Source organism: Poecilia reticulata, linkage group LG11 (genome assembly GCF_000633615.1).
Source record: "Poecilia reticulata strain Guanapo linkage group LG11, Guppy_female_1.0+MT, whole genome shotgun sequence".
NCBI classification, from domain to species: domain Eukaryota; kingdom Metazoa; phylum Chordata; class Actinopteri; order Cyprinodontiformes; family Poeciliidae; genus Poecilia; species Poecilia reticulata.
Window position 1 is genome coordinate 20126594 of NC_024341.1, and position 14104 is coordinate 20140697.

General features: G+C 41.8%; 1 protein-coding gene across 9 annotated transcripts in view; it reads right to left on the reverse strand.

Moving 5' to 3' along the window:
• Positions 1-1249: 1249 nt before the first annotated feature.
• rbms3 (RNA binding motif, single stranded interacting protein) overlaps positions 1250-14104 on the reverse strand; it is a 333346-nt gene continuing 320491 nt past the window's right edge. For 4 of the 9 annotated variants that reach the window (XM_008422424.2, XM_008422423.2, XM_017307508.1 and 1 more), the window contains 5 exons: positions 13232-13342; positions 8166-8174; positions 6542-6634; positions 3782-3903; positions 1250-2393 (listed from right to left, as the gene is read on the reverse strand). In XM_008422424.2, coding sequence (XP_008420646.1) covers positions 2330-2393; positions 3782-3903; positions 6542-6634; positions 8166-8174; positions 13232-13342 — 399 coding nt within the window. In that variant the 3' untranslated portion in view covers positions 1250-2329. Of the gene's footprint in view, positions 2398-3777; positions 3904-6541; positions 6635-8165; positions 8175-13231; positions 13343-14104 lie in introns of those variants that run through there. The other 5 variants (XM_008422426.2, XM_008422430.2, XM_008422428.2 and 2 more) reach the window with 3 other exon arrangements.

The window sequence follows — 14104 nt, forward strand, 5'->3', positions numbered from 1 at the left end:
CCTCAAATTAGTTTTGAAACTTGCAGCTGAACAATATAACAAAGGAGTGCAAGCAAAAAGAAAATACGAAGCATAGAAAGTGGTTTCAGTCAGTGCCTGTCCTCCAGCCTCCTAATGCCGCCTTACTGAAGGCATGAGGAAGGTAAAGAGAGTAAATACACAGAAATATACCGTAAAGGTAAAAAAGAACAGTGCCATTTGGTGTCAAAGTTTATGCAATCATTTCTTGATATGACGAAGCCTGTGGTTGTGTAATTTTCTTTATGAGCAGTAACTTACCTGCCTTAAAAAGATGCAGCAAATGTGACTCAGTTTGTTTAAATGTTGGGGATGGTATAGTGAGCAAGATAAAAAAAAAAATAGCAGCAAAGTGATTCTCACTGCAGCTTATTTCGCTGAGAAATGTTTGAGTTAATATTGGTTGAATCGACAAGATAAAGAGACAAACAGAAACCACAGAGAGGAAAGAAACCTCAGAGTGTTTCCAGAAACCTTCCTCCTCTGCTCTAGCCAACACTTTCCCTGCAGGATCTGAGCGAGAGGTGAGACACGCCTTCAAAGCATCAAAATAAAAAAAAAACACGTCACAATTAAATACTGTCCGATTATTTTTGAGGTTGTACGTGTGTTCTGTGAGTATTTAAGCTGTGTGTCTGCGTGTGTGTGTGTGCTTGTGGGGGTGTGTGTGTGGGGGTGCGTGTGTGCGTATGTGTGTGTGTGTGTGTGTGGATGTGTGTAAGAGAGCGAGAGACAGATCGGACAAGCATGAAAAATGATCCCGACTCTGAATAAAGCAACATGTTGAGAAGGATTGTAGGACTGGTCCGGCCATTAAGGTAAAAAAACAAACAAAAAAACAAAAAGAAGAAGAAAAATAAGCAAACAAATGACGACAACCGCAACAACAACTGCATCAACAACATTAACATCAACAACATCAACATTAACAACAAGGAAATCAAACTTAAAAATGAAAAAAGGGGGGAAAACAATAAACAAAAGCCAAACTCTGGTTCAGAGTGTCTCTTCATCTTTGGTATAAAAATGGCCGTCCGTGGGCTGCATTTGATCCACAACTAGGAAAGACTACAGAAATTGTCAACAATTTCTTCTATTGCTTTTGCACTGATTGGTTTAAACCATAAGCTCCTATTGAATCTACTGTTTTATTTCACTGCCAGAAGATATTTGAATTTTTTTTCATTTTTTTTTTCAGTTTTATTCTTTTTTTTTATACATTGTTTTTTTTTTGCAGTGTGACAAGCAAAGCAGGCTAAAAACATCTTAAAGCTCATAAAAAAGGTAAAATGTGGCCGATAAAAAGCACTAATGTCATCGACAGCGGCATGTAAAATGATAATGAGAATAAAAAAACAAGTTCAGCATTCGCAACAGGCTGCACCCACAGCGCAGCGCGTCTTCTTATGTTTTCTACTTTTTCTCGTTGTGTAAAATCTCTTCGATGCGTCACCCCTCCCACCCCGTCCCAACAACAGACATTTTGTTTACTTCTGACACGTAGTTACCTCTGACATAATAATTATCAAAGTTTTCTTCTAACGAAGAAATGAAACAAAAAGCTTTTTCTCTATTAAATCTGTACAGCTTATGTGATAGATTCTTTTTTTTTTTCCCTCTTTAGAGCAACTCATTCAGCATTTTGAACCCCTTCCCCACAGAGGTCCAAGAGACGGTTTGTTTTTTGTTTTTTTTTGTTTTTAAACCCTCCCAACTAGACGTCAGACTTTCACTCTGTAAAAAGTTTCTGGCGCCCTTCAAATTAAGGCCATGAAGATTCAAGAAAGAAGAAAAAAACATTTTTTTTTTTTTTTTGAAATACATCTAGAAAACTAAGCTTTAACACTAGAACTTAAAAAAAAAGACTGGAAAGAAACCGTAGCTTAATATCTGAGGAAGACAATCTCTGTGTGTATCTCAAACTTTGCCTCCCCCTTTCTAATTACAAAATAAACTTCATCACCTACCAGCGCATTCAACCGTTTTTAATTTTTTTTTTAGTTTTCTCTTTTTATTTTATTTTTTTGCCTTTTCTATTTTTTTTTTTATTAGTTGAGAATTTTCTTTGAGAAACTTTTCAAGCTTCAGCCCAGCCCTTTAGGCGGGTTTCATTCCCAGACTAAAACAATTTACTTCTTTGCACTGTGCCCAGTAATTTCCCCCACATCCCCCCCTTTTTTCCTCAGCACTCTTTGCCTCAGTCTTGTTTTTTTTTTCTTTTTCTTGTAGGCCAGGTAGGAAATGAAAAAAAAAAGTGTCTCTTTTTTGGTGCCTGGGCAATCTGGAAGTAATCTCTTTCTTTTCCTCACATTCACAGTGCAGCCACCCTCTGTCTCAAGGCAACGCTGTCACAGGAACATTCGCTCAGGCCGTTGCTATCTGATAAGAAGATGAGAAAGCAGAGAGAGAGAGAGAGGAAGAGAGAGAGAGAGAGAGAAAAGGGTTTGGAGTTGGTGGAATTAAAGAATATTTTTACAAACACAACAGAGCAACAGCGATGACAGCTGACGGCACAATAAAGAATTAAAAAGCTGCCAAAAATGACACCAGCCGACTGGAATAATATGAATGTCTTATTTTAGAATCAGTATTAAATGCCTGTTCTGTTCAAGAAATCATTCTTCAGACTGAAATACTTTTTTTTTTTTTTGTTCTTTTGAGTAAGGGAATACAGCACCGTCAAGATTTGTATGAATCCTGGAAGACTTTTAAATAAATTAAAAAAAAAATTAGATTGAGAACCATTTTAAAAACCAATTTAAAAAAAAGAAAGCATATATCTTTACTTCATCAACATATCTTTAATTAGTAATCCACGACTTCATTTGTTTATTTCTTCCCTTTTACTTCAACATAAGAAAGAAAACCTGCCTTTCAAATAGTACTCATCTTCAGAAATCTTCAAATGGATACACATGTAAATTATTAAATTAAAGAATAACTTCAATAAAAAGATATTATGAAGCTCTTCACACTTACTGACAAGAGGCGCTAATAAACGCAGAGATCATTGCTCTATGAAAATGGTTTTGTGATTAGGGAAATTTTAATAAAACATGAACTAATTTGACATTTTCCCCACAATACTTTATGCTAATTATTTTGACTCTAGAGTGGAAGGAAAAGTAAGATGCGTAAAACAAAAGCATAAAACAAAAGCACAAAATAGTTTGGCTTAATTAGCCTATTAAGTGAACGCCTTGATCGCTACTGCTTTCTGAAGAGGCCAGTTGGACCATAAATTCATAATGAATGAAAGCTTTACAGAGACTCTCCAGAGCTTGTTCCAGCAATCGGTGGCCGTAGGCATTTCGTAGCAACTTCCTCGCTCTGTGAATTATAATAACTGATGCCCACAAGCCAGGAAACACAGCAAAGTGTTTTCTTCACCTTTATTTCCACTGTGCAACGTGAAGCAAAGGTTGCAGTTGACATGAATGCGGAAGTAAAGCTAAACTGGGAAATAAAGGCTAAACAAAACCTCAGCTTGACTGACTCGACCATAATTCCCTTTTTTGAAATCATTAAACTTGCATCACCTTCCACTCTGGAAATCAAAAAGGTAAAATATAATAATTTCATTTCATGCCCGTGTTTCATCAAAATCAGGCGAGAACACTTCCAGATCAGTCGAGCTCAGTCTACAACAACAGTTTAATGTTAGCTATATAAAATGTCTGCCACTGATGCTGTATTTCCTTTAAAGGGTGACTTTGACTCTAAAGTTCAAAAACATCCGTCCTCCGTTGTCTGACTTACTCACTTGGACTGGTATGAGTAAGCAGGAACGTGATCGGCACTGTCCACCTGGATCTGTTGCTGCTGGCCAGCCACCTCCTGTGATGAAGGAGCCACCGTCTGGGGTGAGGCATCTGTCACCACTCCCTGGAAGAGCGGCACAGGGCTGAGTAAGACCTCTGTGTGACAGCATCAGGCTACTCTGTGTGTGTATGGTGTGTATTTTTACTTTTTCTTCTCCGTCTTTTTAACACAAACAAACAAACCAACAATCAAACATGGCAGTGTTTGATTCCAGGTGGGGCTTTACCTGGTGCTTTCCTCAAAACCAAAACCTTTCTGGAATTCACCAGTTTTATTTTCTTACCAGGTCCTTTCCTAGAACCCTCAAGGTAAGCTTGATGTTACAAGGTACTTTCTGGAATTTACCAACAAGTTATCTAGAACTTTCATGAAGCTTAGTGGGTAATTTCAAGATCTGGGATGATTTATGTGTTGTTTTTCCACAAGGTGCTTGCAAAAACTTACCACATACTAAGGTTCTTTATAGAATTTATTAGATACTTTCTTGTAAACCTTTGCAAAAATATTGGTACTTAGAAAGTTTCTGGTAAGTACTTAGTGTGTTGTAGGGAATATACCTGGGAAAAGTTTTAGAGTAAGCATTCTGCAATTTCCTCAAAGTACCTAGTAAGTCTGAAAGAAAATATACATTATAAGTTTGGGGAAAGTTCTGGCAAGTACCTGTGAGGTTTCATAAAGCGACATTTAACTTCTGGAAAAGCGCAAGCTCTACAAAAGTTATCAAAGCTTTGATAGAGCAAGTAGCTTATCGAATAAACTACAAAACAAAACACCCGTAAAAGGGAATTCTCTCTCATTTGGCTGAACAGACGTTTGTGACTTGGGACAGTTTGTGTTTGGGGTGAAAAACTTCTTTACAGATGGCTGTCTGCGCTAAATCCATCACAACAACCCTTTTAGCCTTTTGTATGTGTCGAGCGTTACCGATTGCGCCCATCACCGAGTCATCTCAATCACCTTTAACAAGCTCTCAAGGATAAGATGTCCTGTCCATACATCAGCCCTGCAGTCACCGGCCGATACAGTGATCTACACCCTGCTGCCGACGCCGGGACTGAGAGGACAGCGGTGAGGATGAAGTAGGAAGAGGACGCCGAGGGCTATGCTACATCTACATCCCTCTTCTCTGTGCGACTCCTTCAAAAGCCAAGGCAGCAACTTTCTGAGGTGGAGGGGTGGGGAGTCGAAAGGGGTAGAAAATAGAAGAAGAGAGGGGCGACTAATGGATGTGTCAGGGGAAACTGTCATTGTCCGGTGGCTGGCGGGGGCTAACCAGGCCTCTGCGGCTGACGGATGTTTCAGGTAGCTACCGGCTCGAAGCGGCTGCGGGAGAGAGAGAGAGGCCGCTCCGCCGGCGCTGTGTCTCACTTCAGCTGCTGTCATCTGATACACGACTGATAGTCCATCTGAATATGACCGCACTGTCAGCCGCCAGACAGCTCGCCCGCTCTCCCCCGCTGCCCGCCCGCCTACCGGCGCTACACGTTCATCATTTCTCAGAGCAGACTGCCCGAACCTGCCAGGAGCTCAGACAACCACCGAGGAGGAGAGGAAGTCTGTGCTGCACTTCAAATGCCTTTCCCCAAATACTATCAAACTTCTGACTCATTCTGCTTTGCTTGCACTTTTTGTACTTGTTATTTTCTGGTCTGGGGAAACTATTAGAAAATACAGTGAGGAATATAATCGTAATTCAGCACTTTTCATTTGATGACTGCTCTGCTTTATGTTCTCACCCCACCCCCCCACATAACACCAACAAATGTTAATCTACTTCATCTGGAATTTATGTAAAGAGATCAAAAAGTAGTGCAAAGCTTGTGAACTGGAAAAATTTCAAATCACAATTAGAATAGTGTGGTGATTAAATATTTTCTAGCCCGATCTGTGTCAGCTCGTAAATGTGAGAACTACCATCCTCTGTAATTACAGCAGCATGGTTTTGACTTCAGCCATCTTTACATCAAGTCTGACCTTGTTAAAGATGGACAATCCCACAGCATAATGCTGCCACACCCGTATCCCACATTTGGGATGATCTGCTCAGCAGAATCTGCTGTGTTAGTTTTCTGCTGTACACATTGTCTATGAAGGCTAAAAATGAACTTCCTCTACATGTGCGTTGTGTTCTCTTGATGCCCTTATTTAAAAGTCAGATTTGTACTTTTCCTTCTCCCACCTGAGCGTTGGACCTTTGCAGCTGTTCCAGAGTTACTTTGAGCCTCTTGGCTTTTTCTCTATTTAATATTCTCCTTCTCTGGCCTGCCAGTTTAACAAAACAGGTTTTGGAAAGTTCGCAAGTATACCATGTACTTTCCATTCTTGGATGGATTGGACCTGGACCTTCTAAGAAGTTCAAAGCTTGAGACATTGTCTTACAACATAACAGTGCTTTAAACTTCTCCAAGTCTTTCTCTCTGACCTGTCGCCTACTTTTCTTGGTGCTGTTGTTGTTCACTAATTTTGCTTTGTTAGAAAACAAAATTAGTGAACAACTTGTGTCTATTGAAGCTGAGAACACGTCACACATGTGGACTGTATTTACTGTTTAGACGAGTTTATGTAAAGGAGTCTGAGTAAAGAGGACTAAATGAAAATGCCTCCGATTTCAAAATGTAAAATATGCAAAGAAAAAAACTATTTAATGAAGTGAAAACATTTTTTGCAGGCTTTTGTTGCTTTTCATGCGTGTGGGTCTTACTTCGACAGGGACGGCTGTTGGAGGCACAGGAGTGTACTGGGGAATGTAGGTCCCTTGCATAGGTGCAGCAGCGGCAGCTGCAGCAGTCATGTACTGAAACACAATCACAACATTTTTTTAAAAAACTCGCATGTAGTTAAACAAAATCCTTTCAGAAGAAAAACTCCTAAGACACTCATTAAAATCACAAATCCCAGAAACATATTAGAGCTGAAATACATTCCTGACATCAAAAGCAGATCGTAATACTTCCCCGGAACACTCATTCAACGTAATTATTCCCACAACTATTAGGAAAGCCCACACTGCTATGCTCTGTGAATCCTTCAGAGGGCGCTAAGAGAATACGAGTCCACCAAGAGGCGAGCGTAGCAGATCAGACAAGTGTGTGTAACGGAAAGAGAGGAAAAGGAGGAGGGGGAGATGTCCTGCTGTCCCGCCACAACTTCAAAAGGCCAAGCAAATACACTGGGTAACTGCTGAAGAGATGAAAAAATAAAAAATAAAATAATAATAAAAAAAGGAGTAAAAAGGGAATTAACTGCTTGTGAAGGAGAGCGGGAGGTTTGTAGCCTGTGGCCTACATTCCTTTAGTCACGCCTGCCTTGGTTTTAAACAGGCTCTCTGTATGGTGGGCATTTTACAGGCATGACCCGGGTCTGTTTACATGTCGGGCATCGGGGCTTCCACACGCAATGCAGAGGAGGCTTTTCCTGCTGAAAGGCTCAACATGGGCCCGGTTTTAATTAGAACATGCCTTCATCAGTTCTCGTCAACGCAACTGTGCGTATCGGTGTCTGCGTGTGTTCTCGTGTGCAGCTGGATGCGAGACACATTCATCACGTGCTCCTGCCTCTCTGTGCTTGAAAGAGCGACAAAGACAAAGAGGCTTGGAACGATAATGTTGTGGTGCAGCGCCAACGGATGTGATCCGAGATAAAAAACCGCCGGGGAGCTTCCCCTCTTCTTCCTGCTGCCTTCCGGACTGAGGGAAAAGGGAGGTCCGATTTGTTTTCTTTCTCTTTTTTTTCCCACCCCTCTCCCCCCTGCGCCTCTCCGTCCTTGTTGGACGGCGGCGACGTGCAGCAGGAGGCGGTAATGGAGGGGCTTACAGCGGGCTGCGAGGCCCTTTTTGGCTGCGGGCCCGCCGACGCTGGTAGAGTGTCATTACCGGCAGCGTTGCTAATGGATCGGGTACGGCTCCACCGCTCACCGCTAATGAGAGCAGCTAAAGGCCACGGACACGGGTGATTAACTCCCCCACCGTCGCTACACGGAGCCGGGAGGATGCCCCGGGATGGATGTTAGTCTGTGTTCATGAGTGAGCGTGACCGCACAGGTCTTTGGACATGAATTTAAGGTTATCACACCTCCGGGGCTGTCACACTGAGGACAGGGTGAGGCAGTGTATCCAGACCTCCTGACACATCACATCTTCCCTTCCCTTCTTCCCTCTCACCTTGCTGTCACGGTCTCTTTCTTACTCCTCCCTCCTTCTCAAAGGGGGCCTATCAGATTGTTGAAGTGACCTTCTCCCCGTTGAATCAAAACCATGCATACCAATTTCTTCTTGGTACTTGAGGTCTGCGCCTCTCCTCCCCATTAACTTATTCAGTCAACTCACCTGCGAGGGCTGCATGAAAGCAAATGAAGGAAAGTGAGAGATAATTAGCCATTATCACAATCTCCCTGTCATGGGGAAAATGTCTGTTTGAAATGTGATATTTCTCTGCAGGACTGGGGAAGGAATTTGGAATATATTTAGCAGGAAAATTTAATAAGATAAGATTTTTCCTCTATTATGACCGTTAGTTAACCTATTTAATACAGCAGGTAGAGTAAGTCATATTTCTGCAGCCGCCTGTGTGGCAAATCGAGGAGATACATTTTTTTTTTTTTCCAATTTCAGCTCTCTTAGTCCTTCCTTGTCCAGTCAGGGGACAAGTTTGGGTAATATAAAGCATCCCTAATTGGCGATAAATGTTTCGTCACACACATTTACATCTATGCTTATGCACGAACACACGCGGGCCAGGAGCAGATGGTGTGTGTGTATTTTTGATGAACGGTAGGCTTGAATAGCTCCCTAACGAGGCTGGTGTGAGTAGACTTAAGCCTCCCCGCTGCCATCACTCTCCATGACACATGCTCATGACTCCTGTGTAAATGCGGACCGCAATGCAGCAATGCCACGATGAAAATCCATAGGATAGACTAAAATACACTGTTGCCACAGTGGTTTGGGACTCTGGACCAAAATGACTTAGATCACAATTTATGTTTGGTGGGAGCAAGGAGGGAAGCAGTTAGCAGTTGAGCAGTTAGCTCACCACCAACAGCAGCCTGGCTAGATGTCCAACAACTGATCTTTTAGGCCACCGTATAAAACAATATGCATGGCAGAAAGGTAGGACTGAACATCAGTGAACATTGGAGGTGGCAGCGTCATGCTGTGGAAATGCTTTTCTTAAGAAAAGAGCCTTCTACACTGTGTTGGTCACATAAAACCTTAAGAGTTTGCAATTGTACAAAATGTGGAAAATCTTAATTGGTAATAGGTTAATGCATTGGAATCTCTCAGTGCAGGTCTCTAAAGGTGGTGGAGTGTTTGGGATAGGCTCTGATTACAATTTATATAATCTGTTTTTGTTTTGAAGTGAAATCCAAACTAATCATTTTGAAAAATACCTTATATTCCAATGCCTGATATTTAAGTGCCTCTTTCAAACTCCAACCATCAGTGGAGGTTTTATTTGAGCCCAGGAAACCTGAAACGAGGCACAGATGAGTGCGTTTAAATGTCTGTGTTCCTGCTTCATCAGCTCTAAGGAGTAGCTGAACTTATGAAAAGGAGTAACATTCGTCCACACTGCCAGTCTCAGCAGAATGTAAAGAGTAATGATACACCCACTTTCATTTCTATGGTTTTTTTTTTATATCAAAACAATAGACCTAGTCTTTGCCAGCTTGTAAAATTATTCAAATCCAAACCAACATGCAAAAAAACAAACAACAGGTTTCGTTGTTATATTACATGTTGAATGAGGTTAAAGCCGGTAAACATTTGCTGCTTTCACAAGCTCTAAAAAGCAAATCAGCCACCAGATGCCCAATGCAATTCAGTTACTGATTACCAGTGTGCAAATGTCCGTTTAAGGTTGGCAGTTTGCTGGTCTTGATACAGGTGAGTGTTCATACACAGCAAAGATGGAACGGTAAATTAACTTAGAAAATCAATTATTGCTGCCAATCAATCAGAAAAGGGTTTCAAGGCAAAACTCCAAACAACTTGAAGTCTTTATTCCTGCAGAGGCAAAGATTGTTTACAATTGGGAAACCAGACTGTGCAATGCTCAGGTGACGTTCCCAACAATATAATTATTAAATAACACAATATCATGGCTTAGGAGTGAAAAGCTGAATCTGAGTGAACCATGCATTTTATGAAAAATGGATGGATGAGATGAATCAACGGATGTTTGGAGTAAGCCAGCACGGCATATGAGCTATACGGGCAAGTGGAGGCGTGATGCTTTGAGCTTGTTTTGTAGCTTCGGGATGTGAGTCAACGATCAACTCCAAAGTACTTTGGAGTCAAAAGTAAGGCTGACTCTCTGACTGCAAGAGTCCAGCAATAAGGAAATGTTGTAAAGAATAGATTAGAACCTTTCTTGCCCATTTGAGTGTAAGGACTGAGCTGAAGTGCTACAACGTCAGTGCGGGAGAAGGTTGGTGAAATAAAGAAAAGGGTAAAGTCCTAAAAGATTTAAAGGACCGAGGAGAACAGTTGATATAAAATAAGAAGCTGCTTTGTGCGTCTTCCGGGGAAGCAAGTTGTCAATCACCACCATTACAACGTGGACTTGAATTGTACACGCCTTGACGGGAATAGGATGAAGAGCGCAGAGGGAAGGTCACCTCTTGTCATGTCAAACATCAAGTAGTTCACACACAGATGCAGACACTGACAGCCATGCAAACGCACACAGACACCAGTGACAAAATGACAAAGGGAACATATGCACTTCCACAGACGCACAGCAGCTAACAGGCGCAAACTGGCATGACAGATAGACTCCTGCTAAGTGCTGAGACTTCAAAGACCGTAAATAAATCAGTAACGGAGCAATATGCACCAAACATGGTGTCATAAATCAGCAAGCAGCATGGATGGCATGTTTATGTGGGCCATCCATAAACAGAAAGCCTGAGGTTCTTCAGTATTCTGTAATCAAGTTGTTTGTGCCAAATAGACACCCAACTTTTTCCTGAGAAGCAGCTAAAATTCCAAGGCAGTGACCGTTAGGAGCTGGTAATCCACGCTCCCTCGTTATGAAGCACAATTTTCCTCCAGAACCACACAGCAAAATACCACGGCGTTCTCGGAAAGCTCCGGTCACCATCAGAGTGTCACAGCTTGGGCGGACGGAGAACATTCGGTTCTTTTTTTGGAGGGGAGAAGGAAGAAAAACAGCCGCAGCGAGCCCAGGAACAGCCAAGATTATTCTGAGGTGTGGCTTCTCCTGCCAGAGCCAGTCTGGATAAGTTGTTGACTCTGGAGACATTACTCACTGCAGGTGCTCTGCTGTGGCCAGGACGAAGTCACGTGACCAGCAGGGGCCATCCAAACAAGCCCCCGCCACCACATGTGCAACTACATCCGAGAGGAATGCGCTTGAAGAATATGTGCCGTCAGCTCCGGTTTACTACACGGATAGTTGAACATCCTGGGCTCTAAGTCCCTTTAACAGGCTTTCACAATTAGGTTGAATGAAAGGCTTTTCACATCTGGCTTAAGAATCAGCTTCACAGGAAACGCGTCTCAATCCCCGTTGATGATCAAGCGTGGCGTGCTGCGTGAGCCGGTCGGCCACAGCGGAGCTCTGCTGCACAGCACATCGCCTCGGGAAAGCTAAGCAGGCAGAAAGGGGGTAAAACCAGACACGGCAAAAGGGAGGAAAAATACCGTAACCCACTTTCTCCTACAACAGAACCCATCAGACATCAGAACCCATCACCATAGATTAGCCAGTCTCTAATCCTGCCTGTTAGCACAGCTGGGGCAGATTAGGATGAGGGGGGGCATTCCTGACAGAGCCAACATGGCGTCACAGTCGCTGACAGCTCACCTGGAAACACATGGGTAACTGTACAATACAGCACTGTTTCAATCAAACTCACACAGAGAGATCAAACGTAGCACCGGAGCAAAGCTGTCTGCTTGTCTGCCCCCAGGCAGCTGGGTTAGGGCAGACAGTCGAGCTTCAGAGCGGTGTGACACCTCTAAGTCGACTTGATCCTGAAATGTGGAGGCGGAGGTGGGAGGGGGCGCCTTCTTGATGTGGGGACGGCAACTGTACAGCGAGCGAACGAGCACATTAAGTGCCACTGATGGAGAGATATGTTTGATGTGTGATTTAGAAAGTGTGAGAAAGAATCTGAAATCAGAGGGTGAAAGTGAAAAGGGTGGAGAGCAGAGGGAGTAAGCTCCACAGGAAATCTGTTTAATGTCGAAGATTAGGGAGGAAATACGCTCTCTCAATATCTTCGCAGTGAATGCAAGCGGTTTAAAACTAAATAATATGACAGATTTATGGCTGAGAACATGTGGCGACAGACTAAGGCTGTTTGGCTTTTCCGAGAGGAAGCGTTAAAACCTCTCACTTTAGTTCAGAAACTCACTTTGGAGTTTCTGAACTAAATTAAAAATAAATGTTTTCAAAGATAAAATGGCTCCAAATTAGTCGACCTAATTTCAATCCCGTCAGCAGTGCAGTTTTGGAGCAATGGTCACACTTCCTGATGATCAAATAATAAATGCATTTGATTAACTGCTCCTGGCAGCTACTGGTGTACTAATTTCTAATGAAGCAGGAAGAGACTGGCTAGTTTTACACAAACTGTATTTTCCAGCGTTTATCAACAAAATATGTCACGGTGTAATGTGTCAGATACTCATCTCTGATAGTATTTTTGGACATATTGAGAATTACAAGTTTTTTGCTTTGCAGGATTTGAAGTTATGAAAGTTATTTTAGGTCTCCATGTTGAAAAGTATAGTCAATATGCGACTAAGACATTGTCCAAATACATTAAACCAATTATTATGTGGTTCATCATCATTCACTGGATGAGCTGCAGTCAGATCTCTTATCAAATGTTTAAAATCTAAGTAATAACTAATATGTCATGCATAAAATCCAGGCTCCTTTGCTTTTTTTTTTTTTTTTAATATCTTGTTGGCAAGACACTATGTTGTTATCTCCTGGAGGGATTCTAATCAATTGTTTTCCAGGTTCTTAGAACATTGCCACATTTTTCCTTGGCTGCTTTCAATTCAGTACAAAAACCTTTACCAACTGATCATTGTTGTGTTTGTGCACTTAAACTAAACTTTTCCTTCTAATCCATTCAGGAATGAAAAGTAAATCCTGAAGAAAAGTGAATAAAGTGAAATGACAAAAACTGTTTTTGGGAGTATATCCAGCAGAGGGTAAAGTTGGTGCAGTTTCTTCTTCTTTTTTTAAAATTAAACCCAACAACAAAGCTGCTCATAAATCTCCCTGCTGTGATCACACAGTGATGGCTGAAGTTGCCCTTGAGTATCAGAGTTTTCTTGTGAGCTCAGAATTTCTTTTGAGACTTTTTTCTTTTTGTGTGATTCATGACGGCGCAATAAGGGGAACTCACACTTCCTGTAGTGCCCAGGGACAGATGGTTCATCTGCTGGGTGAGAGGGCCCATCATGCTGGCAGGCTGCATGGACATAGTGTGGTCCATGGCTGGCGTGATCACTGCACCCTGGAGAAGGAGAAGAAAAGATAATAAGAACAAAATGATCAGGACTGAGTCTTCCCCCCTTCAACTTGACCTACGGAAACTTTTAGATATCATAAAATTGTCTGCTCTTGATAACCAAGTTGGAATTTTCACGGAAATTTTTTTTTTTGCTCTGCTTCATGTTTATATTTTTAACCTCTCTCTGGAAAAAAAGCAACGCTGTTTGCGGGTGTGCTCATGACAGTCTGAAAACTTTATTCTGCAAATGTTCTGCTTTGTTGGTAAAAAGATCAAAATATTACACATATCCAAATTTATGCAGCTTTTTTGGCTTTCTATCTAAATTTACAGGGTCTAAAACATTACAGGAAGTTGCCAAGTTGTTCACATAACCTGTTTTTGCATACATCAAATGTAGAATTTTTCAAAAAGAATAATAAAATACTTTGTCTTTTTTGGCATAAGCTCAGGGTAGGACACACATTAATGGTCTCTCTTTTGACTCATCATTCACAATTTTAACTGTGAGTAAAGTCTCTGGAAAAATTAAGAAACCATTGCACTAATGATCCCCATTGAACACCTTATGGATCTTTTGTATTTTGACCATTTCTCATTTTCTCCAAATAAATACCAAATATATATATATTAGAGGTGTGCCGATCGATCGGTCACCGATCATAATCGGGCCGATTTTCGTGAAAAAGTGCATGATCGGTGATTGGTGATCATTGGCTCTTGTTGCTGATACCGATCACCTGCATCTCATTTCTCAGCCTGCCT